This window comes from Mustela lutreola, chromosome 13 (assembly GCF_030435805.1).
Source record: "Mustela lutreola isolate mMusLut2 chromosome 13, mMusLut2.pri, whole genome shotgun sequence".
Taxonomy (NCBI): domain Eukaryota; kingdom Metazoa; phylum Chordata; class Mammalia; order Carnivora; family Mustelidae; genus Mustela; species Mustela lutreola.
The window spans coordinates 71192330-71216636 of NC_081302.1; the positions used below are offsets into that span (position 1 = coordinate 71192330).

The window sequence follows — 24307 nt, forward strand, 5'->3', positions numbered from 1 at the left end:
ATGAAAAGGCATTATTTGAATAATGTATGAACTCTGAAAAGTAAGTAATAGATAGAAAGATCTAGGGAAAAACATATTTGGAAAATCAGAAGTTACTTCCAAAAGAGCTATCATGTCTGAAGAAAAATTTTTATTCAGGTATTTCATAGTTATAAAAACATTAAATTAAACTGTTGAAATAACTTAGTTGTATTGTAGAGACTGAGATATAAAAGAAAAATTCTAATTTGAGAAAAATTCCAACTTCTTTGCTCCAAATCGGAACAAAGCCTTGTTAAATATTTCTCTGACCTTGTAATTTTTTTTTTCCAAAGAAGGAAACAGTTCTCCTTTCTTGGGGCCACTTGGGCTTCCCATTTGTGATGGTCCTAATAAAATATTTCAAATGGTTTTCATTATTTAAAATCCTGTCACTTGATCTTCAGCACACCCAGAGCAGAGCAAATATTATCACTATTTTTTCTGTTTTCACAGGTTCATTATTCTTTTATCCATTCATTTACTTGTCATGTACTAACATCATAATAGCTATCATTAATTCATCACTTACTGTGTACCAGACCGTGTTTTAAGTGTTTTACATATACAAAGTCCCTACTGCCCAGCATTATTATTTCTAATTTTACAGAGAAGCAGCTGAAGTCCAGAGAAGTGAAGTAATTTTTTCATAAGCACATAGCTAGTGAATGGCAGAGGCCAGCTTTGAACCCTGCAGTCTAGCTCCAATGCTGGCATTTTTAATCACTCTTCTGCTCTTTTGGTATGTTAGCTTTAAAAGTCAAATAAAACTTGTGGTCTTATGAAAGACACAGGCAGAGTAAAACATGGAAACAATTACTTGTTCATTCAAATGAAGATTTACTGAGTGTTCATTCTGTTTCAGACACTGTGCTAGGTGCTTTGTAGTAAATTAGACCTACCTTGTCCTTACTCTCACAGAGCTTACAGTTTAACTTTGAAGGTGCCCACTAAACAAACAATGACGGTACTGTGAAACAAATGTTTTGACAGAGGAAGTACAGAAATCCACAGAAACCTCTCTCAGGAATGATTCAAGGTTTCCCAGAGGTGGTGGTGATTAAGCTGAGATCTAACAAATGAATTGACTTTTCTGCCTTATTGTTGAGTCTGTCTAACCTAAATCCTAGGCTCTTTCCACTAGGTGATAGAAATAAAATTAGGAACAAGAAGGCTATAGAATCAGATACAATATTATTTTAAAAGTATAAGAGTATACATAGGTCTACTAATAAATTTGAAAGACTTTGTAACAGATAACACTACATAAAAATATATATTGTCAAAATTCATTCAGGAGTTACATACCAGAATAGACCAAAACCAATGTAATAAATGAAACAAGTTCTCAAAAAAAAGTACCTACCTCTAAGGGCCTGTGAGTCCTTTGAAATTTTCAAAGAATGGATAATTCTCATGCAATATAAATTTTCTGAACCTCATTTATAAAGACATGTAGCTTCCATGTTTATTTTATGAAACTAACATCTTGATACAAAAACTTGACACAGGACAAAAATGAATTTGAAAGTAAAAATGCTAAAGAAAACAACAGCTAATCAAACTGAGTAAGATTAAAAGGAATTGCTTCTCACAACCAAACATAGTTGATGCCATGCATGTAAGGATAGTTTAATAATTGTAAATATTAGTGCCCCTGGGTGGCTCAGTTAGTTAAACATCTGCCTTTGGCTTGGGTCATGATCCCAGGGTCCTAGGATCAAGCCCCACATCATGCTCCCTGCTCCATGGAGAGCCTGCTTCTCCTCCCTCTGTCTGCCACTCCCTCTGCTTGTGCTCTCTGTCTGTCAAATAAATACAAATCTTAAAAAAAAAAATCTTAAAAAATCTTAAAAAAATCTTTAAAAAAATTTAAAAAATTTTTTTAAAAAAATCTTAAAAAATCTTAAAAAAATCTTTAAAAAAATTATAAATATCTTAATATAGTTGATTGATATGTCCAGTTATCTAAAGGGAATTTGACGAATTCCAAGATTCATTATGATAAATAATCTTTAAAGATTTGAAAGTCACTTGGATGATATAATACAGGAATGCATGGTTGGCTTAATATAGGAGTAATATGATTTATAATTTAGGAGATTAAAGAAGAAAAATTTGATCATCTTAGTAAATGGAGGAAATGCATTCAGTAAAATTCAACATCTTTTCATACAAAAATTTTTGATCAAAAGAAAGGAACTGCCTGATTAACACAAAAACAAAACCAATACAGTTAGAGTCACACTTTAAATGAAGAAGTTTCAGAAGCATTCTCCTTAAAATCCGAAGTAAGATCATGATATCTTTTACCATCTCTAATCAACATTGTTTAGAGGTCCTAGCCTAGTATTTAGGAAAATGAAAGGAAGAAAAGTACAAGGAATAGAAAGGAAGCAAAAGTATTATTAGTCCCAGATACAACAGTACAAAGACAACACCCCCAAGTACATAACATTAATTAAAAACCTTACATATATTTATGGATACAACATCAATTAATAAAAATCAACTGAATTTTTATGTACCAATTACAGAACATAGAAAACATAATTTAACAAAAAGATATTACTTATAACAGCTTCAAAAATATCAAGTACCTTAGCATGCACTCAGAAAGTGCTAAAAGTGGCCCTGCCTTTGCCATGGGAGTTTTAGAAAGCTGCAGAGTTCTTTTGGTCAATTCCTTCCTACAGTTTCAGGCTCATTTCCTGATCTCTACAGGTATCCATCATCTACAGGGCTAAGTGGAGCCCAAGCCTGTTAGCCAGATGAGCAAAGGCCTATGATGGTAGTTAGACTGAAGAGGATGTGGAGATGGGGCTGCAAGGATACAAAGAGAAATCTGGGAGAGTAGGGAAATCACTGAGGAGAATCAAGAGTGCTAAATGCTGTCATTTGCCATGTGAGCCTAGTCAAGAAATCATTCTCTTTAGTAATTGTTTTTTGTTTGTTTGTTTGTTTTTAAGATGTTATTTATTTGACACAGAGAGAGAGAGAGAGAGAGAGGCAGGAGCCCAATGCAGGGCTCAATACCAGAACTCTGGGATCATGACCTGAGCCAAAAGCAGATGCTTAAGGACTGAGCCACTCAGGTGCCCCTAGTAATTGTTTTATAAAATAAGAACAAAAAGACTCACCTCACAGAATGGCTGGGGAGAAGAAAGTGAAGTAATATATGTGAAAGTATCATACACAGGAGCTTGTATTTAACATTCTGTCAGCGAATGTCATTTTTTTCCTGGATAAGATACAGTCCCTAACGTCCTAAAGGAGAGGACTGTCCCCACCTGCTGAGTTGTAACAACAGCAACAGCAGCAGTACTCAAAGGGCTTTCATGCAATACACTGAAGCCTGATGAAATAGGTGCCAGCACCATCCTCATTTTACAGATGAGCCCACAGGGAGTTGTTCCTCTACACACCTGTCAAGTTGTCTACATTAGTGGCAGAGATCGATTTTAGCAGGAATCAGAAGGGCGTAGCCCTCATTGGTCCACCCAGTGCTGGCTCACTGCATTGTCAGCCCCACTGGCTGCCAGTTCATTGTAGTCTTACTTGTTGCTGCCTTTTTTTTTTTTTTTTTAAATTTAATAAGTCATACTTTAAAAGTCCGTGTATACTTGAAGTAAGTCATGGCCCCATTAGCTTCCTCATGGCCTTTTGTTGAGGGCAGAAGTGTTTACAAACTCTTCTATATCCTCAAACCCTTCTAGGACACATTTTTGAGTTGGTAAGCTTCCAGTGTAAAGAAAAATATCAGGTGATTGTGTTTAAAAGACAAGAATATGAAACATGTAACAGTGCCTGTCAAACATATGCTACCTACCATTATCATCACCATATCACTATTATTCTCATCATCATAGTCAATCCTTTTCACCACAGGAGAGTTGCTGCAAGCATCAAGAGTAAGAAAAATGTAATTTCCAAACAGCACATTTAATGATTCCACTCAGACTTGGCCGGATTCTTTGGACTTATATTCCATTGGTCAAATATGCCAGGCACAATGAAGTGTTCAATAAATGTCAGAAAATATTGCTTTACAGGTGAACAAATTAGAATTTGAGGAAATCAAGTCCAAGGATATATAGTTAGTATTTGGCAGTGCTACATTCATATATAATTCAGTGAGGCTTGTTTATTCTAGATCTTTTGTTCATCCCTCCCCCATGATGAGTAATTTTTACTCAATGAGTAAAATTTTAGTTAAATGAAAAATTCATACTTTTAACCTTCCCTATTTCTGTAGAACTTAATACTTGTTCCAAAAGGAACAAGTACAGACTAGGATAGAACTTTGCACTAGAGGCTGCTAGGTAACTTGTATAAGGAACTTGGACATAGAGAGATGTGGAAGGTTTCCAAGCAGTGGGAAGAATTAATCAAGACAAACTTAATTACTCCAATTCAATGAGGATTTATCCAGCATTTTAGAAAAGGACTTTATATCTACAAAGTATGCTAATATATTTTCAGTAATTTTAATTCTATAGCTAACACTCAGAAATATAAATTTATAATTTGTTCCTTACTTAACAAAATATATTAACTGAGATCTTAAAGCCTTAAAGAATAATGTGAGTCTGTATGAGCCACATCTTATTATTTCCATTTTTAAAACACCTTTGGTTTTGAATTTTAGAAAGTTTTATGATATGCCAACATAGTACTATATTTTACCTTGGTAGATCAAACTAATTTTAATTTATAAATTAACATTTACAAAAAGTTCTTAGGCTTAACAAGTCTGATCACACTGAGCCTAATCATAAATGTCTTTGGAAAATTTATTAATATAGGGGAATATTCTCACAGTTTATGCTAATCTTCAAAACATATATTTTATTGACTAATTTAGATAAATTACTGCCTATGAATAATTCTTTGTATGTGAAAAATAACCCGATTAAAATTTCTTTCTACAGAATTCAATAAATCTGAAGACTAAGCTTTAAAAAAAAATCGTCAGAAGAAAGGAATTTGTAGAAATAAAACTGGAAACATCCAGAATCTTGATGGTGTGCCAAACCAGATGTCAACGGGAGCTCGACCAAAACCCAAGGTAAGTAGCTTTATTGCAGAATATTCTGGGTGGAGTGTCATGTCCCATGCAGTAAAGTCAGCACCATGTTGGCACGTTCTCTATTAGTTTTTTGTTTTAAACTTAGATTAAGGTTGACCTGTTTTTCATTATGACACGATTTGTAATAATATATATATATATATATATATATATATATATATATATATATGGTTAGTATTTATAAAAAAGGGGAAAAATGCAGGCAGTAATTTTGTTAAGGCAAGATGGCTAGTTCATTTTCAAAGGTAGAGCCATAACAGAGGATTATAAGCACTGCAATTAATTCTTTCATTATTAGTGAAAACTCTTGCTGCAATTGAAAATCTCCTTGAACTATTATTATAAAAGTCTCCCCTGTTGGGTTGGTCCATATCCCACCACGGTTCCAGAAAGGAGGTATCAGAAATGAGGTATCACACTGTGGGACCCATCTGTGAAACATCAGCTACAAACAGTAACTGCACTTTAAATAATTGTCTTTGTGCTGTAAAGCTAAATAATACCTAGCAATTTTTTGTTGTTGTATTTTTTTGGTATATTTTTAATGAGGAAAAATTGACCAGCCTTTCTTATAGATATTTTACAACTTTTTTAACTTTTTCCCAAATCTCTGTAATTTTTTCCACTTTTTAAATTGAATCTGAAAATATATTTTCATAAATTCTTACCAGTGTTGTATATAGAGGGATGTCAGTAATAACTTGCAAGATTTTGTACAGCTGCATATGGTTCTTGATTTTACGATGCCTTGGCTACTTTACAGTGTTAAAAAAACAATAATAATTGTGCCAACGAATATGAAGGGCAAATATTATGTGTCTTCCCGACAGGAAACAGCAGAAACTTCCTAAATTACCTCAAGGAATAATTTAGGAGATTACTTATATAGGGATGGTCACAATTAAGGGAAGCCATCTCTAAGATGGTTGACCCACAAGATTTTCTGTCCTTTGTGGGGGAATACAGCCACAATCAAACTAAGTATGACAGGAAAAGGTGCAGGGAATAAAAACCTATCTCTCTCTCTCTCTCTCCCAATTTCTAACCTCCTCTGGGACCTTCCATGGTTGACCTCATCGGGAAATCCAGAGGGAGGTATACTCAATTTAGCAATTGTGCCCCACAAGGCAAGATGGTAAAAAGCAAAGAATAGTTTTAAAGGGTCAAATAAAAAGTATTTAACATGCATTAAAATAAAAATAACATGGCAGTACCATTATTAAATATGCAATATGTTCCAGACATGGTACTAAGCTCTTTACACACGTTACCTATTTAATTCATATAGCTCTACAATATAGGCACACACACACACACACACACACACACACACACACACACACACACAATGGGGGCTGGGGAGTGTGGAGGGGAAGAGGGAGAGAAACCCAAGCAGACTCCATGCTGAGCATGGAGCCCCATGGCTCTGTCTCATGACCCCAATATCAGACCTGAGCCAAAACCAAGTGCTGGACACTCAAACCAACTACACCATCCAGGCACTCCTTCATTTTTAAAGAAGAGAAACCTGACCTTCACAACAACATCATGAAGTTGGTGGGATAGGTATTAATGTTATCCTGATTTTACAGATGAGAAAATCAAGGCCTATTAAGTCACTTGCCCAAAGTGGCAAAATTGGTACTTGAGTGTGAGCCTTCATACTTTTTCTCACTTTGCCATACCAACATACATGGCTTTGGGGAATTTTCATAACGCCTTTAAGATAAAAAGATGAGGGGCGCCTGGGTGGTTCAGTGGATTAAGCCACTGCCTTCAGCTTGGGTCATGATCTCAGGGTCAAGTCCTGCATTGGGCTCTCTGCTCAGCAGGAAGCCTGCTTCTCTCTCTCTCTCTCTCTCTATCTCTGCCTACTTGTGATCTCTCTCTAATAAATAAATAAATAAAAATCTTAAAAAAAAAAAAGAAAAAAAGATGAATATTACTAAGTGAAAGAAACCAATCTGAAAAATCTACCTACTATATGATTCCAGCTATATGACTTTCTGGAAAAGACAAAACTATGGAGACAGTAAAAAGATCAGCAGTTGCGGGGGTTGGTGGGGAGAGAAGGATGAATAGGTGGAGCCCAGAGGATTTTTAGGACAATGAAACTATTATCTATGATACTACAGTGGTAGATACCTGTCATTAGATATTTGTCAAAATCCACAAAATTTATGCTACCAGTGAACCTGAAGGTAAGCTAGGGACTTTGGGTGATAATGATTTGTCAGTGTTGGTTCACCTGGAACAAAGGTAACACTCTGGTCAGGAAAGTTGGCAGTGAGGGAGGCTGTGCAGGTGTGGGGGCGAGGATACATGGAAATCTCTATACCCTCTAGTCAGTTTTCTTGTGAATGTAAAACTGCTCTAAAAAGTAAGGTTTATTTTCTAATGAAAAGGGGAAAGAAAAATAGAGTACATCTTAATTATATTTACTGTGATCCAGATTTTGTTTCTTTTTTGGTGAAGAATGACTGATACTTAGTGTTGAACTTTTATATAAGGCTTTCTCCTCAGAACCTTCCTCAGCCCAAGAAGAATACATTCATTACAAATTGATTGACTTTTTTTTTAAGATTAACAATGAAAGTTAAAAAGGGGAAAGCCATTATTTTTCATGTGATGCTATATTCCATTGCCTATTGCCTTTTAAAGGAATGTAATTTATTGAAGAGGTATTTGGGACCTCTTTTAGCTGATTTTCTAATTTTTTTTCATTCTCGTTACTTTGTTTTTACAGTAAGCTCTTAATTATCCTGGGGCAGGTAATTTATTTCCAAAGTAGCCCATTCAGGATAGGGTGACTTTATAAATTCTTAAATAAAAGTTAGGAAGTATTTTATTTGGGGGCCCATTCTTAACAAGATTATAATCTGAGTCCTCAGTTAATTCTCACTGACACAGAGTGTGAAGAGGCCTACATAGCCTCAGATGTTAAAACAGGGATCTTTATAGCCTCTGAAAATCTTTTACTGTTATCTGTTTTCCCCACCAATATGTCTATGGGCATTCCTTCTAATATGTTTACTTATAAATGGAGTATGCAAGCAGGAGGCAGCTTGGCAGAACTGCTTTTGCTGTTACATCTGAATCTTGAGGTGGAGGGACAGTATATTTTATAAACTTCCCTTGTTGTTCCCTATTCTAGGGAATACTTTCTAAAACACAGCTTACTTCTCTTTCCTCTGAATATGTCATGAAGTCAGAGGCTTCATAAGATAGAAAGTTCGCCAATGCCTAATTTCTTTAAGAGAGGAGACAAATCCTTCCACACAGGTTTGTGACAGCCTAATGTATATGCGTTCATCTGATTTATTATCATTTTCTTGGGCTAGGTTGCCAAACTCAGTTTCAGCCATAGAGTACTGGATGTATAAAGTTCACTGCCCTGTGGAACATGACTGAGGTACCAGTGCTGAGTTTTGAACGTGGTCCTGGCTGCCAGATACTGAGGGCAAGACCTCTCCCAGTCATGGCAGGTTTCCCACAGGGCTAGTGCTATTCAAAGGGTAGAGGATGAAGGTGTTAACCCTTGATTGCTTGTCAGAACTTCTGTATACTTTTAGAGGTGGACTCAAGTTGGAAGTATGGGCTTCTACCTTGGTAGGACGATTCATGTCTGTTACTGACAGGTTTTACTTGCCTAGGGCTAAAATGAAACAGAAGAGCAGCCGATGGTAGCTGCAGTGTAAGTGAGACACAAGAATGGCTCAGGACTTACACTGGGCATAGACATTCTTACCGAAGAGCCAAACAGCTCAGTCTGAAGCCAGATCAGAGCTGCACATACAGATGCTATGTCCTACACAAGGCCCACCTTTTCTAATTAGCAGAAAGGTATTTTCTGACACTAACTTATGAGTCCTTGAGACAGTGAATGCCAACCAAAGAGAATGTTTCAGTCCTAATTTTTATTAAAAAAAAAAATCCCTTGGGCTAGCACAGCTTGCCGCTTTGCTAAGGGGATGTTCCAGGTTGGGTTGACAGAAACAACAAAAGTCTAGGGGCCAAGCCATAAATTCGGACAATCAGCCTGCCAAGGCTAAAAAGGGTATTTAAGAGAAAGCCAAGGTTGAACAGTTACCAGTTGAATATCTGGGCTATTCTTAGTTTGTTCTCAACTTCAGAGAGCAAATTGGGCACATTTCTGAAGCCAGTGACTCATGAACAGATTTTGATTTATGTTTACTTCCCAGACATGTGAGTAGGTGGAAGGGGCAGTAGTTACATTATGGGCAGGGAAGAAATCAGTGGGGGGTGGATTGGCTGGCTGCACAGGATCTGTTCTCTGTAACCTGTATCTGCATCCCCATCTTCCTCCTGAACCTGACCCTTATGCCAGCTTGGCTGTCTTGGCATCTCTAATGCACCCCAAACTCAGGATCAGTCTTGAAATTCACCATTTTCTCCCGTGTTAGTGAAAGGCACTTTCGGTCAGCTAATGATTCAGGCCAGAAACCTAACGTCACCCAAGTTTCATTCTTCTCTTTTAAACTCGCAGTCACTGTTACCAAGTGACATTCTAGTCTACTTTTCTTTATTATTATTATTATTATTATTTTCAGTTAGTCATTATATAGTACATATAATTAGTTTTTGATGTAGTATTCAGTGATTCAGTTAAGTGTAACACCCAGTGCTCATCGCAGAATGTGCCCTCCTCAATACCCATCACCCTGCTAGCCCCTCCCCCCATTTTCCTCCCCTCTGTAACCCCCAGATTTTTTCTGGGGGTCCATAGTCTCTCATGGTTCATCTCCCTCTCTGATTTTGATTCCCTTTGGATTTCTCTCCCTTCCCCTATGGTCCTCCATGCTATTGCTTATATTCCACATCTGAGTGAAACCATATGATAATTGTTTTTCTCTGCTTGGCTCACTTCACTTTTACATAATCCCCTCCAGCTCCATCCATGTCAGTGCAAATGGTGAGTATTCATCCTTTCTGATGGTTGAGTAATATTCCGTTTTGTATATGTACCACATCTTCTTTATTCATCTGTTGAAGGACATCTAGGCTCCTTCCATAGTTTGGCTATTGTGGCCATTGCTTCTTTGACATTGGGGTGCACATGCCCCTTCTTTTCACTGTGTCTGTATCTTTAGAGTAGATACCTAGTGGTGCAATTGCTGGGTTGTAGGGTAGCTCTGTTCTTAACATCTTGAGGAACCTCCATACTGTTTTCCAGAGTGGCTATGCCAGCTTGCATTCCCACCAACAGTGTAAGAGGGCTCCCCTTTCTTCACATCCCTGCCAACATTTGTTGTTTCCTGCGTTGTTAATTTTTGCCATTCTAACCAGTGTAAGGTGGTATCTCATTGTGGTTTCGATTTGTATTTCCCTGATGGCTGGTGATGATGAACATTTTTTCATGTGTCTGTTAGCCATTCGTATGTCTTTTTTGGAGAAGTGTCTGTTCATGTATTTTGCCCATTTTTTTTGACGGGGTTATTGGGTTTTTGACTGTTGAGTTTGAGAAGTTCTTAATAGATCATGGATACTTCTAATGATGTGTTAGTTCATCCACTTTGGATCCCTAATGCCACTGCTCTGAGTCAGGTATTTCACACCTGAAGTACAGCCTTTTAGCTGGTCTTTGGTGGTGAATGCCCCTCATCCATTATTCAAGATGCAACAGAGTGATCTTTTATGAAGTTAAATCTCATGTCTCTGTTCTTTGGAAAATCCTTCAATGTCTTCACATTTTCTTTGGTAGAAAATCAAATTTCTGGACATGTTAGACAAAACTGCTCATAGTTTAGCCATGCCAACTTCCGCAGTCTCTCTTCTCTTGTCTCCTCCACCTTTCATCTAGTGTTCTGTCCATGTCAAACTGCTTTGGGATCCATCTCACAGTTGTTGTGTTTGCATCAATTATTCCTTTAACTTAGAATTCCCTGTCGTCTTCACACTGATTCTCTTGACTAGGTTCTCAAGACCCAATCTACAGGAAGGGCCCTGTTTTTCTAGCATTTATCACGTTAATATTATCTGTATATGTTTTTGTTTTACCTTTCATTGGACTTGAAGCTATTCGAAGTCCAGGTTATCACTTACCTCAGTAGCGTTTAAGTGCTTAGCATAGTAACTGAACCTAGTGGGCACTCATAAAATGTTTCAGGCTGTAGTGTGTTCTAGTTATTCTTGGTTGTAGGGTTTCCTTTTTGCTCAGGGATAGTGGGAGAAGTTACTACGCAGACATTTAGGGTAATGCTGTGGTAGGGTTTTAATAATGAAAAGGAAGACAGATGCACATTCACACCATAAAAAGTTAATGGATTCTAGGATGAAAAGAATTGAAAAGTTGTAAGGGGCAAAGACTTTCTATCTAGGAGAATTTCTGGAATCCTCCCACCCAGGTCAGAGCTTTGGTTACCTCTCTTTTCTTTTTTTTTTTCTGAGAGCTCCAGAATTTGGGCAGCATGTTGCTCTTTCCATTGTTCCCTTCTTTGCTTTCAACTCTTATTTCTTTTATTCCTTGACTAATGAGAAATGAGTGGTTCCAGCAAGTATGACTCTTCCCTCCACAGTTTTTCTAAAGGTTTTTGTTGGAAATTATAAGAAAGAGATCATGAGCCAAGGAGCTCCATATACTATTCTACTCTCAGTAATTTTTATTTTTTCTAAATGAGGGTTGGAGGGAGAAAGACACAGATAAATGGTGGGTCTCAAGTAATGTTTATCTACTCTTTGAAGGTCACCTTATGTTCAGTGAGTTTCCTGGGAGCTAAAGAAGAGTTAAGAAGCAACTGGGGGCTAGGAGTTGGGATGTAACAGGGCTAGAGATTACACACGTGATCTGCATCTAGGCTGGAAAAAAGGTAGCTGTGGAAATGGGGGAGAGGGGAAGCCTTGAGTGATGATGCTGGGGGTAGGTATCTTTTCTCTTTTTACTTCTCCCTTGCTGTTATTTCCAGCCTAACTACCACATGGGTTTCTGCTTGGGATCCACAGTGGGGAAGTTCACAGGTTTTTTGTGTGGTCAAAGGGATAAGAAGAATTTGTGAGAACATCTCCTCCTAGCAGCAACTGTCAGGGAAGCAGGGTTGCTTTGGCTACCAGGCTGAGGTAGTAATTTCCAGGGATTATCTGTATGTAAACAGTGGTCCAGCACATATAAAATAAAGGTGATGCACTATTTTTTTAAAGTAATATTATAGAGAATAAAACACTATGCTTTATATTGTGTTCCATGATTAAGCCATAACTAACTCTTCTAGAATGTTTAGGTCCTTCCTTTTGTTGCCTGCAGATTTAGAAAGTATTTATCAGTGCTAATACATACAGAGCCGTGACTGTGTAAAACGACATCTGCTTCAGGCATGCAGCCCAGTTCTATGGTTGAAAATATGCAGTCACAAACCACATGTAGCCACTGCATTCTTGAAGCCCTGACTAGATGTATCTGCCCATGAAATCACTGCAGCCAGCAACCAAACATGTTTTTTCTCTGAATTATTAAAAAGTATTTTAAGCAGGGTGTATCTGAAAAAGTCAAAGCTTTCATTTTGGTTTATTTTATAACCTTTATCAATTACACACATTTCCTCTATGGCTTGAACAGATAATAGCACCAACTGTTAAATAAATTCTCTACTCCTCGGACCTGTGTAGCACATATGCATGTGCCAAAGTTATGTACCAGATGGCAGCTGAAAATGATTTGATACCTATGGTGAGATGGTGTTTAAAGAAATACATTTGCACGTAAAACAGGGTGGACATTTCACAGTGATTTCTAAAGCAAATTGAACAAGTCAGTCAGCAAATGTTTACTGAGTGCCTACTCTGTGTAGAGTTTTGTAAGGATTGCTGTTTTTGTGTTGGATTGCCTGAATGTAGGGCTTAGACATGCTGCTAATACATCATCTCCTACAAGAAGTTTGGAGAAATAATGATTTCCTAAGTTTTCAAGGTTTCTCCACTGTTGATTTTCTGTGCTATGAACTTGGAACAGGAATTTAGAACATTTTGGCCATCAAGGATCATGTTTTCTGTGGCTTTTTGAGTTAGGCATGTGCGGTAATATTGAGGGACCTGTGGAAAACAGGATTACTGGGATGGCCCAACACATAGGCAGGATCTGTTTAGGTGCTATAAATGGATTTGCTATAAATGGTGCTTTAAATACCCAGTAAAGTCTTTATCAAGATATATGGAGTGTGGAAGTGACTGAATTTCTGGTCTTAATTGTCATTGTTCTGAAATACATGTTCTCAATTTACACAAGAGTTCCTGGAGAGTGAGTGGCTGGGGTAAGTTACTGAACTGGGCCAATGATGCCTAATTTACATAGTCTATCTTCCTTGTCCTCCTCAAAGACCTATAACCAAAAATGAAGTGTTCTTTCCCACAGCTAAGACCGTAGGACCATAAACTGGTGTCCCACCCCACCTCTTAACTCCATGAAGTAGAAATGAAGTTTCTGCAAAGCTTCATCCTTTTACATCGTTTTACTGGAGGAAATCCAAAAGGCAGTTCCAGTACCAGAAGGGTGCAATGAATTTGCTACCCCAAAATAAAATAGTTTGAAAGACTTGACATGACTTTTTGAGCTGCTATAACGTTAATATCTTGGCAATTTAAGAAGTAGCCGCATGTAGGCAACTTTCCAATCCTCTGTTTTGAAATTAGATTTTTGTCCTTATTGCTGAGGAAGACAAGCAGTGAATGGGCAGCTAATCACCATGAGCAGAGAGGCAATTTGATTGAATAAATTCACACAAATGTGTAAATTACTGAAAGCCCTTTAACACTCTCAGGTATATTTGCATTTTTAAAAGATTCTTGCTTAACCCAAATGAATCTATGGTGGGGTTGGGTAATTCTGACAGTGTAGCACAGTGAAATAAAAACAAACCAGGCCCTGCACAGGAAACTGTTTCAGAGGCCAGCGAGGGTTGGGGGAGGGGAGCGGGGCTAGGGGGAGAAGGCAGAAGACCAGCCCCCTAAATACTTTCTATTTTCTCACAGGTGCCTTTTCACTGTTTCTCTAAAAGGTTTAGGTGTTTTTTTAATGGGTCTCAGGCAGAACTTGAGGGCAGAGGAAGAAAGCATGGCCAGGAGGGGGCAGTAGGTGGAGAGGGCATGGATACAGTGTAGGTGGTTCTTTATATATTCTGATCATTGTAAGTCAAGTTTGAATATATCAGGATTAAAGATGGTTTGTTGTAAATGTGTCTGTGCATGGATTGACTTGTCCGTAAAAAAATCAGAAGTGTAAAAATAATGGCAAATCACGATGGAAAGAATAAGTTTTGCTGCTTATGTCAAGCATTTGGAAAATATTCAGCCCCATTGCTCCCTTGGGCTGGATTGATACTGCCTATGAACTTCCTTCAAGAAAAATACAACCGGATTCACCATCCATTTTTATTAACTCCACGCTCTCAGAGGAACCTTTATGCACTCCCTTGAATAGCAAGACTAAATTTGTTTCACTCCATGTAACACTGTCTTACTGGATGTAATTTTCCGGGAAGTCAGTTCTGTTTTCCAAGACCAGCAGGAATATCTGAATATCTGCCCTTGCTCTGCTTACTTTGTTTTGTCTCCAGACATTACTTTAGGAATAAGAAAAACATGTTTTTTCTCTATAATGGAATAACTCAGGGCCAGCATACTTGTTATGAGTGGCAGTGGGTACTCATACTTATTCCCCAACATACGCTGTCTGAGAAACTCTCTTTGGCTAAGACAGAGGTAATCAAAAAGAATTGTTAGCTCAGGAGACGTTAGTACCTGTGAAAAAAGAAAACTGATCAGGAGATTGGACTTGGACTGTGGGTGGGATGAGGGAGGGGAGTGCTCAGGTAAAGACCTAGGATGCAAGGTTAAAAGCTCCAGGTCAGTCCTGCCTATAGGAGTATAACATGAGGGACACCTGGGTGGCTCAGGGTTGGGTCTCTACCTTCGGTTCAGGTTGTGGTCTCAGGGTCCTGGGATGGAGCCCCACATTGGGCTCTCTGCTCAGCGGGGAACCTGCTTCCCCACCGAGAGAGCTTCTCTCTGCCTGTTACTCTGCCGATTGATATCTGTCTGTCGAATAAATAAATAAAATCTTTTAAAAAAAAAAAAAAAAAGGAAGAAGAAGTATAATGTGAGCCACATAGGCAATTTTAAATTTTCTAGCAGCGATTTAGACAAAAAAAGTAAAAGGAACAGATTAAAGTAATTAATTTTAATAATATATTTTATTGAAGCTGATATATCTAGAATGTTACCATTTTGACATGTAATCAATACACAAAAATTATCCAGAAGATATGATTTGGGGGGAGGTTCCTAAGGTCTCAAAATCTATTGTGTATTTTATACTTAAAGCATCCATGCATTCTGAGTAGCCACATTCCAGGTGCTCACTGGCCACTTGTGGTCAGAGCAGTACTGGGTGATAAGCCAGGAAGAAAGACATAATGATAATCAATCTATTTATTTATTTATTTATAAATTATTGAAAATAAATAAATTATCTTATAGACCCTAAGTCAGAGAAAACACTAAAAAAACAGTGAGAGAAAGTTAAGAGATTTGCCTAATTTTGGACAGTTATTCCCAGGAAAAAGACACATTAAGGGAAAATTTATGGGACTAGGGTACAATTTACTGAGTTGGGTTTCAGGAAGTTGTAAGAGGATCAGTCACTACTTTGAATTAAAGAATGAACTTTGAGTTCATTCACAGATGATCTGGGCTTTCTGAAGGTAAGTAAGAAAAACAACTCTGCTCCTAGAGCAAGAGTGGAAGAAAAGGTGAATTCCAAAGGCAATGACTCCAGGAATGTATAAATCTAAAGGGCAAAGAGATATCCTGAATCTAATATGCATAATTACAGCCCTGAGTCTAAGTGAGCCTCCAGATCTCCTTTCTGCAGTAAACTAATTTTTATCCATATGAAGTGCTTTGTTAATCGTGAAACTCATATATATACATGGGTTATTATTATTGGCTAAAGAAAGGTCTGTTCTTTGGAGATGAGCTAACAGGGAAAATTTTATCATCCCAGACATCATTAAATGTCAGAAACATGCCCCTGCCCCCAGGTGTGTAACAGAGAGTTAGAGGAGGTTAGGGAGGACTGTCTTTCTGTTGAGGACAATCTTAGATTTGTTTTATCAAAACATTTATTACCCATCTTTAGAGCCATCAGAGTATTACTCTCATTATATATTTAGTGTGAAGGCATGTACTGCTCAGTAATTAGTGGTTTTTTTTTTTTTTTTCTCCCTCAGTGTGGGCTTTTGGCCATAAAAGTGATAAATGGCTCTTCTTGGACATACAAAATAGAGATTGGCAGGCAATTTAAAGTTAAGATTTCCCAGTAGAACCATCACTACCAATAAGATCACACACTGACTCTCCCATACTCTGAGAAATGTTAAAATAAGGCCAAGATTTTTATGGCTCCTACTTTCTACTGCCCAAAAGGCTTCTCTACCCTTCATTTCTCCTGTGCCAGCTATTGCCGCATTTTCCCAGTTATGTCTCCTTGGAGTACACAGGCATATACTGATGCTCCTGCAATCCGTCATGTGAAGGAGCTCTAGGTTTTGCTGAGACAGTTGTGTATTTGAGTAAAGTTACTTGGAAAATGGCTTTAGAAGACACAAAAACATTTTCTATCAGGTGACTGGTGGAAATCAGCAGTCAGAACCTTTTATAAATAGTCTGTCCTGCCATACTCCCTGTAGTTAAAATAATGACAATTTATGAAAGGATAGGGTTTTCTCACATAGGATTCCACTTGAGCATCACAATGACCTTGTCAAGGCGTTTAGAAGAGTCCAGTTTTTTGATATAAGATCTGAAGCCCAGACCATCTGAATGACTCGGCCAAGGTCACACAGCCCATACTTAATGTGATGAGAATTTTAGTGCTGCCTCTCCACCAGATTCCCTTCACTTTTTTTCCAGGCCATGCAACCTGGAATCAAGAATTTTAACCACACACTCATATTAAGGCTCTGCTTGCATTTACTAGGACTCCCAACTCTACAATTCCTGCCAACCAGTGCCAGGAGTCTCGGGATCTTTTTCCCTGTAGGAATCTCAGGAAGGCAGGGAAGGGTGGAGTGTGGGGGAGGAGTTTGGGACTTGGATTTGTAGGTTACACTATGGCAAGCCCTTTAAAATTATTTTGTGATCCAGTCTGGAATCCATGATGCGATATATCACTGCCTCTATGATGAAGCAGCTGAAACCCTCCAGAGGTACTGAGGCTGCCCAAGTGTTTTGCTCTGTCGTTTGGTCTAGCTCCAGGCTATTCTTGGGTGCAGCCCAGAGTTCCAGCTGCAAGGTCACTCAGAAGTGGGGAAGTGCCCTTTGCCCCACCCTTGCCCCACCCCCAGCTTCCATAGTTACAAATGCTGTTCAACACTGCCCTCAACAGAGTCTTTATGGAAACTGCTCTTTTCATTGTCCCTCCCTTTTTATTGTATTTCTCCCTGAGAGGTCCACAGGGACTGAGCCAGAGATATGTCCAGGTAGCAAGCTCCATGCTGTTCCCCAGTTGTATTCTCCAGCAGTGCCCCCTTGAATTTAAACACAGCTGTCCTGCCTTTGGATGAGTTATTTCCCTGAAAATCCTTAGATCTCTCCCGCCAACAGATTCTGCTCCCCTGCCTTCCTTCTCTTTGGCCGGACACTTCCATAGTTTAGGTTATCAAGCTGAGATCTCTACCTTCACAGCTGCCGGAACAATTTTCCCTAAAAACTCCATTTTTCTCAGTTAACCTTTTGTGAACGTGTATTGACTCAAAGCCAGATTTTTCTGCCTGCGTGTCAAGGCCTTTTACCAGCTATTCATTTTATATTATTATTTTTTCATGCCTCTCCCTCCATAGGATGTCAGAATTTGTTTGTAATGGCCATTTTCCATATATAGCAATGGGTTAATTGAGTAAATGACAAGCTATGATTGACCAGTTAGGGACTGAGTTTTCTCTCCTGGGTATATTTCTAGATATTTTTATTAGTGCTTAAAATATTTTTTTTCAAATGGCATAGCTCTTATTAGTCTTTTCCATCTTCACTTTCTCATGAACTCAGCTGAATAAAATTGTTGTCAGTGGATTAGTAGGGTCTTCCTTATTAATGAGGAAACCACATTAATTAACGCAGCATTGTGCTAGTTATTAAACAAACCAGACCTCAAGTTAAACAAAACCCTGCTGAGGAGTTTTTAATCTGAGGGAGGTTATAGTAATTTAGATCTATTCTGTCAGAGGATATCCAGATACTTATATAATCACATAATGTCATAGCACATACACACACAAAACAAACAGAAACAAATCTAAACTGTGTGAGCATTAATGCAAGTGGTTTTATGTGGTCTCAAATTTAAGAATGAGTTATGAAAATTGCATATCCAGGAGAGGATATGGCCAGGTTAAAAAATAAATCAGCACTCACTTCCTTTTTGGAGAGACTTCAAGAAGGAAATGAGATTTCCAACACTCTTTTGCTATGAGGAGGAAGAAGTTGAAGTTTGTGGAGATCAGTGAATTCAGTAACCCTCCTCCAGATTTGAGACCAATTGAGAAATACATATGGGTGTTAGAAAGAGATAAAAATAAAACCTTTACTGCTGATAAAGCTAGATTGTAGACAGTGCCTTAGTCCCCAAATGGCCTCCCTATTTCCCTTTTACTTTGATCCTAAATAAAATTTAGTCCTAAAAAGATTAGCTAGATATTCCCAGACCTCTCTGGAGACGGATTAGCAGACCCTCTCAAATAAAGGTACAAGGGCTGTTTGTCTAGTGACACTTTCTCCTATTTTACCAATCACATAAATCAGGAATCAGGAAACTTTCTGTAAAGGGCAGCATAGTAAGTATTTTAGGCTTTGAGGCCATGTGGTTTTTGTTTGAACTCTTCAACTCTGCTGTTGTTGCAGGAGAGCAACTCTATGTAAAAATATAAATCTAAGTAAATTAGGATAGCTGTTGTATTAGTTTTCTATGACTGCTGTTAACAAAGTACCACAGAATAGGGGTCTTAAATAATGGAAATGTATTGTTTCACAGTTCTGGAGGCTAGAAGTCTGAGCCCAAGGTGTGGGTAGGGTTGGTCCCTTCCAAGGTCTGTGAGGGAGAATCTGCTCCATGCCTCCCTTCTTGTTTCCGGAGGTTTGTTGGCAATCCTGGCATTCCATAGCTTGCGGAAGCATCACTCTGCTTTCATCTTTGCCTGACATTCTCCCTGTAGTATGTAGCTGTGTCCAAATTTCCCCTTTTTGCAAGTTCACCAATAATCTTGGACCATTGGCTCACTCTAGTCCAGTATAACCTGTATTAACCAGTTATATGCGCAATGACCCTTTTGCAGATTAAGGAAAGATCCCATTTGGGACTAAATATATGAATTTGGGGGAGATACAGCTCAATTCAACTCCTAATGCAGACATGAAATATTAAACTTCATATAAATGTCATATGTCATGAAATATTCTCATTTTTTCCCAACCTTGTGAAACAAGTAAATGTGTGTAGGCTGCACAAAAATAGGCCTTGGGCTGTAGATTACAAAACTCTGAGGTAAGTCTCTCCTCCTCCAGAGAGGAGGACTAAGTCAGGGAAGAAAGGGGGGAGCCACAAGTATTCCTCCCCACCTAACCTCTCCAGGGGTATGGGTGAGAGTTACCTGCTCTCTGCAGAAATAGGAGGGTATTTACATAGCCCGAAGGACTCTGGCTAGTGGAGAGGCAGATTATAGCCAGGCAAGGGAGACATTAGGAAGGACGGTAGAATAGGGAAAAAAAAAAAGGTAAATAAAACCCAGGAAGAAAAAAGAAATTAGAGAAGCTAGGGAAGGATTTGTAAGTACAAAATACAGCCTTTATTTTAGAACATTTAAAAAACACAATAGGTCTTACAAGGAATTGATCAACCTGTAAATCCACAGGTAAGAAACGTGGAGAGAAAGGTCATGCAAAAGCCTAAATTGAGGTTACAAGAACTTGACTAAAGCAATAGTTATAGAATGAGAACAAGTATTAAATAAAAACATCTTTCTTTTTTCTAGGGTCTCTATCTCTAAGACTCTCAGTGATGAAGGTCTTTGTTAGATGTTCTTACGCCACTTACTACTTCACATCTTGGGAGAAATGCAAGACTTTGATTTTCATGACAAAACTTTGCTCACCCAATGGGGGTTTTGTGCACATAGATATCTTTTTAGTCGGCAATCTGCTTTAGGTACTTAATTTCCTTAATTGGTCTTTGCCTTTAGTTTCTAGTGGTTTTCTGTGTAACTTTTATTATGAGCTTTTATGAGTCAACAGATCATTATGGGGAGTGGTCTTAAGGGACATGCTACTCATCTGCTTTTCTCCTACAATACTTTATAAAATCTGCTCATATATAAGTCCACATGACTAAAGAGCAGACCATATGTACTTCATTATTTTAATCTTCCCACCAGAATTGCTTTCACAGAGTTATAATTAAACAAGGGCCTCTGAGCTTTAATTAGGGGTCAGTTTTCTTTTCTATGGTAACCATAAAAAGGATATTTCTGCATCTCTTATGAAGCTTCTGTTCAAGACTGTCAGTTATATTATTTAGGCTAGTGTATGAAGAGCTACGTAATAAATTACTTCTAGACTTTAGTGCTAGAAATAAGATAATCTCTCACTGATGAACTGTGTCCTTTAATTAAGATAATCATGCTACAGAACTTCTCAATACCATTTTGCTTTGCCTTTTCAGAAGCTCAGAGACAAATTGTACTTGATTCTAGCAGAGAGACTCAACCTGGGGTTCAACTCTCTCCTAAACTTTACGATTTGGATCTTTTTAACTTGCTTTAGTGGTTTTATTACATTAGTGCACTTTATGAAAAAAGACACAAAATTTTTTGAATGTAAGTAGGAGATAAATAATAAATGATTGGCTCTCACCACTTTGTCGAGGGGGATTTTCCTCTAGAACAGATTTTTGTGACCTTAATTACCTTCTCATGCTACCTCAGGTTACAGTGACATTTTTCCTCCCACAGATTCCTTAATGAATTCTCTCCTGACATGCTATATTTGTTAAGGGAACAAATACATACTGGGGTCCAGAAATACCTGTGTGTGTGTTTTTTTTTTTAAGAGAGTATTGTTTTAGATGGGTGTTCAATGATTTCTCTTAAAAAATTAAAATCAAATAAAAATCACTTTATTTGATTATGTTCATTAGGATTCTTTTGTTTGAAAATATCAAAAGCTTAACTCCGACTCATTTAACTACAGAAAGGTATCTATTGATTCAAATAATTTGGGGAGCCAGAGCTTCCCTGTCTAGCTTTAGGTATGGCTAGCTCCAGGAGCTCAAAAGACTCTTTCACTCATCTCTCTGTTTTACTTAACTAGCTATGGGTTCCGTTATTGGGAAGGCTGCCCCTACAGTGTATGGTTTACACCGTACTAGCAGCTGGCATTCCTAAAGATAAAATACAAAAGTCTGGTTTTCAACAGCTCCAACAAAAGGCCTAGGGAGAGCTTTTATTGGTTTGCTTTTGGTCACCTGACTATCCCTGGACTTAATCACTGTGACTGAAGAAACTAAGTACTTAACTGTCCAGACTCCTGGGATGTGCCCACTACTGGAACCATGGAGATGGGATCGGCCCCACCCAAAGCCCTTGGACTCAGAAAGGGGAAGGGAGAGTTCCCGAAGAGATTTGGGGCTGAATAAAACACAGGTTAACTACATCTTGCATTGTGTTTGCATCCCTTGGCCACCCAGCATCTATATATACCTTCTTTTCTACTTATAAAATTACCCAAATGGCCCTGCCTAATATAATGCAAATATACCTCTACAAAGAAAATCGCCTCTACCTCCAGTCTAAGAGTGGCAGGGGCAGGGTAGTGGCGAGGGGGAGGGGGGAGTAGGTAGCTCATAGGCTCATCCAGTTACTATTTTCAACTTTAATTCCAGAATTTCTAAGTTATATTTATCTTGGTTGTGTCTAAACCAGCTCCTCATGTTTACCCAACCTCTAGCTAAATGTTATATTTAACACTGCCAGTGAACAGAGGCAGAGAGAAAACTCTTGCTGCAATCAAACTTCCATTTGGCAAAGGGAGAGAAGGGCAACCACTAAATAGTGATCTCAGTTTCAAAGCAGTCTTCTCAAGCTGGACAAAGAGAGCAAGGATCCCTGAGCTAGCAGTGGAGGGAGTTCTTTGTTCAAAAATCTGGCTGGCTTCTCTCACTGCTTTCTGGGAGGAACTCCCTTTCCATTTTCCTGCGTAGCTACATGGCAGGTGGATTTGGGGAGACTTTCATCCTAACAACTATAAACTTCTCAGTTCTTTTCTGCTGTTGGTTCAGGTTTGGAGCTTGAAATCTGCCTTGTAAGTTGGGCATTCTCAGGTCAATTTGGTGAGCTGTGGCATTTCTCTGCAATGCCACTGATCTCTTGCTAGGATGGTTGGGCTGTTTATTTCTTCAGTATTTTCTGGATTGACTTTTGTGTAGTTGTGGCCCACCATTCTGGTTCCAGCCCTCATTGCTTCCTCTGCTGAGGAATCTGCCTTTATGCGCTGCCCTTCCCCCCCAAGCCATCTGGAGCACAAACTGGGAGACAATGAGCTGACATCTTGCAGATATAAATCTTCCTAGTGGTAGGAGTCCAGGAGAGGGCTTTTCTAGAGGAGTTGTAACTGTTCTCTGTTAGAGAATGTAGTGTTTGGAAACAATCCTGCGGCTCCCTGGCTCACCAGGACCTCAATCTCTTTCCCCATTCTGCTTTCCACTTGCACTAACTTTAGCATGGGGCAGACATTTACACATCTGGCATCCCAAAGACACATGGTTATCTGCAATTGACCATTTTAGAGTGCCAAGCACGGACATAAGGGATGACTCTTAGTAAGGACTGAATCCCTTTTTCTGTCTGCTTTCGGAACTATCTGATTAGCCTGTAGGCCATCCTTTTCTTTGAAGGCTGAAAGAAATAGCCAACACCCTCCAAGATTCTGACACTTTTTTCCTCAACCCCTAAAACTCTATCCTTGATACTTACGTGATTTAAGTTCTAAGATACATTAGGCAGCTTTTAACTGATGTTTTGCTGTCACATAATAGCTTTTGCCTTTTCCCTATCCTGGAATGATGAACCCTCCACCTTACCTCAGCTCAGCCAGTGTCACATTTTGAAGTCTGTTATTTTAACACTCCACTTCCAGGTAGCAAATCCTATATTGGGAATCATTTTGGTACAAGTGGTAGAAATCCAGCTTATAAAAGTTGAAATAGCAGGAATTTATTGGCTTTCAGAAACAGAAAGACTGAAGATGAAGCTGTCTTCAAATATGTTGGTTATAGAGGTTTAATGTCATCAGGACACACCTTTTTTTTCCTGTTGTCTCTACTACCTGTGTTGGCTACATTCTAATAGTTTCCCCACTTTTTACCAAAGATAGCCTCCTACCCACAGTTCTAGGCTTACATCATTCTTAGAGCTAGCAGAACAGCCAAATTTGTAAGTGCAGAGATTCCTTTTTTTGGACTGGGTCACCTGCCCATTCCTCAAGGGGATATAGTACTCTGACAGGTTAAATTGTTGATGTCCTCTTGATCTAGGAACAGGATCAGCCACCTGGACTGAGAATAGCAGGTGGGTGATATTCCTGAAGAGCTGCTAAGTCAGAAGCTTGTAGCCCCTACATTATTTAAGTCACCTAAAAGAAAGGAAGGCAAATACTGAACAGAGTCCAGTCTTGATTATAGACAATCATATAACTAATTATTGAAGACATATTTCTATAGCACAGTGGCTCTTAAATATCTTGGTCTCAGACTCTGTATTTCTTTCTTAAAAATTACTGTGGACTCCAAAGAGCTTTTGTGTAGGTGGGTTACAGCTATTGATATTTACTGTATTAGAAGTGGAAAAAAATTCTATATTAGAAATTAGAACAGAAACTTAGAATTAGTTTTCATAAAGTCATTTAAAATAATAATAAGCCCATTACATGTTAACATAATTAGAATATTTTTTAACATTTTCACCAAAAAAGAAATTTGGTTTAAATTTATTTTAAACTAGCTGTTTTGCTTTTTCTTAAAAATATTTTTGCAGGGGCGCCTGGGTGGCTCAGTGGGTTAAGCTGCTGCCTTCAGCTCAGGTCATGATCTCAGGGTCCTGGGATCAAGCCCCGCATCCGGCTCTCTGCTGAGCAGAGAGCCTGCTTCCT

The 24307-nt window shown here is 38.5% G+C and overlaps 1 protein-coding gene across 2 annotated transcripts in view; it reads left to right on the forward strand.

The window, feature by feature from the left end:
* The window catches only part of STARD13 (StAR related lipid transfer domain containing 13), a 522962-nt gene that overhangs the window by 143625 nt on the left and 355030 nt on the right, over positions 1-24307 (forward strand). For both annotated transcript variants that reach the window (XM_059144444.1, XM_059144447.1), the window contains exon 3: positions 4950-5086. In XM_059144444.1, coding sequence (XP_059000427.1) covers positions 5057-5086 — 30 coding nt within the window. In that variant the 5' untranslated portion in view covers positions 4950-5056. The remainder of the gene's footprint in view (positions 1-4949; positions 5087-24307) is intronic.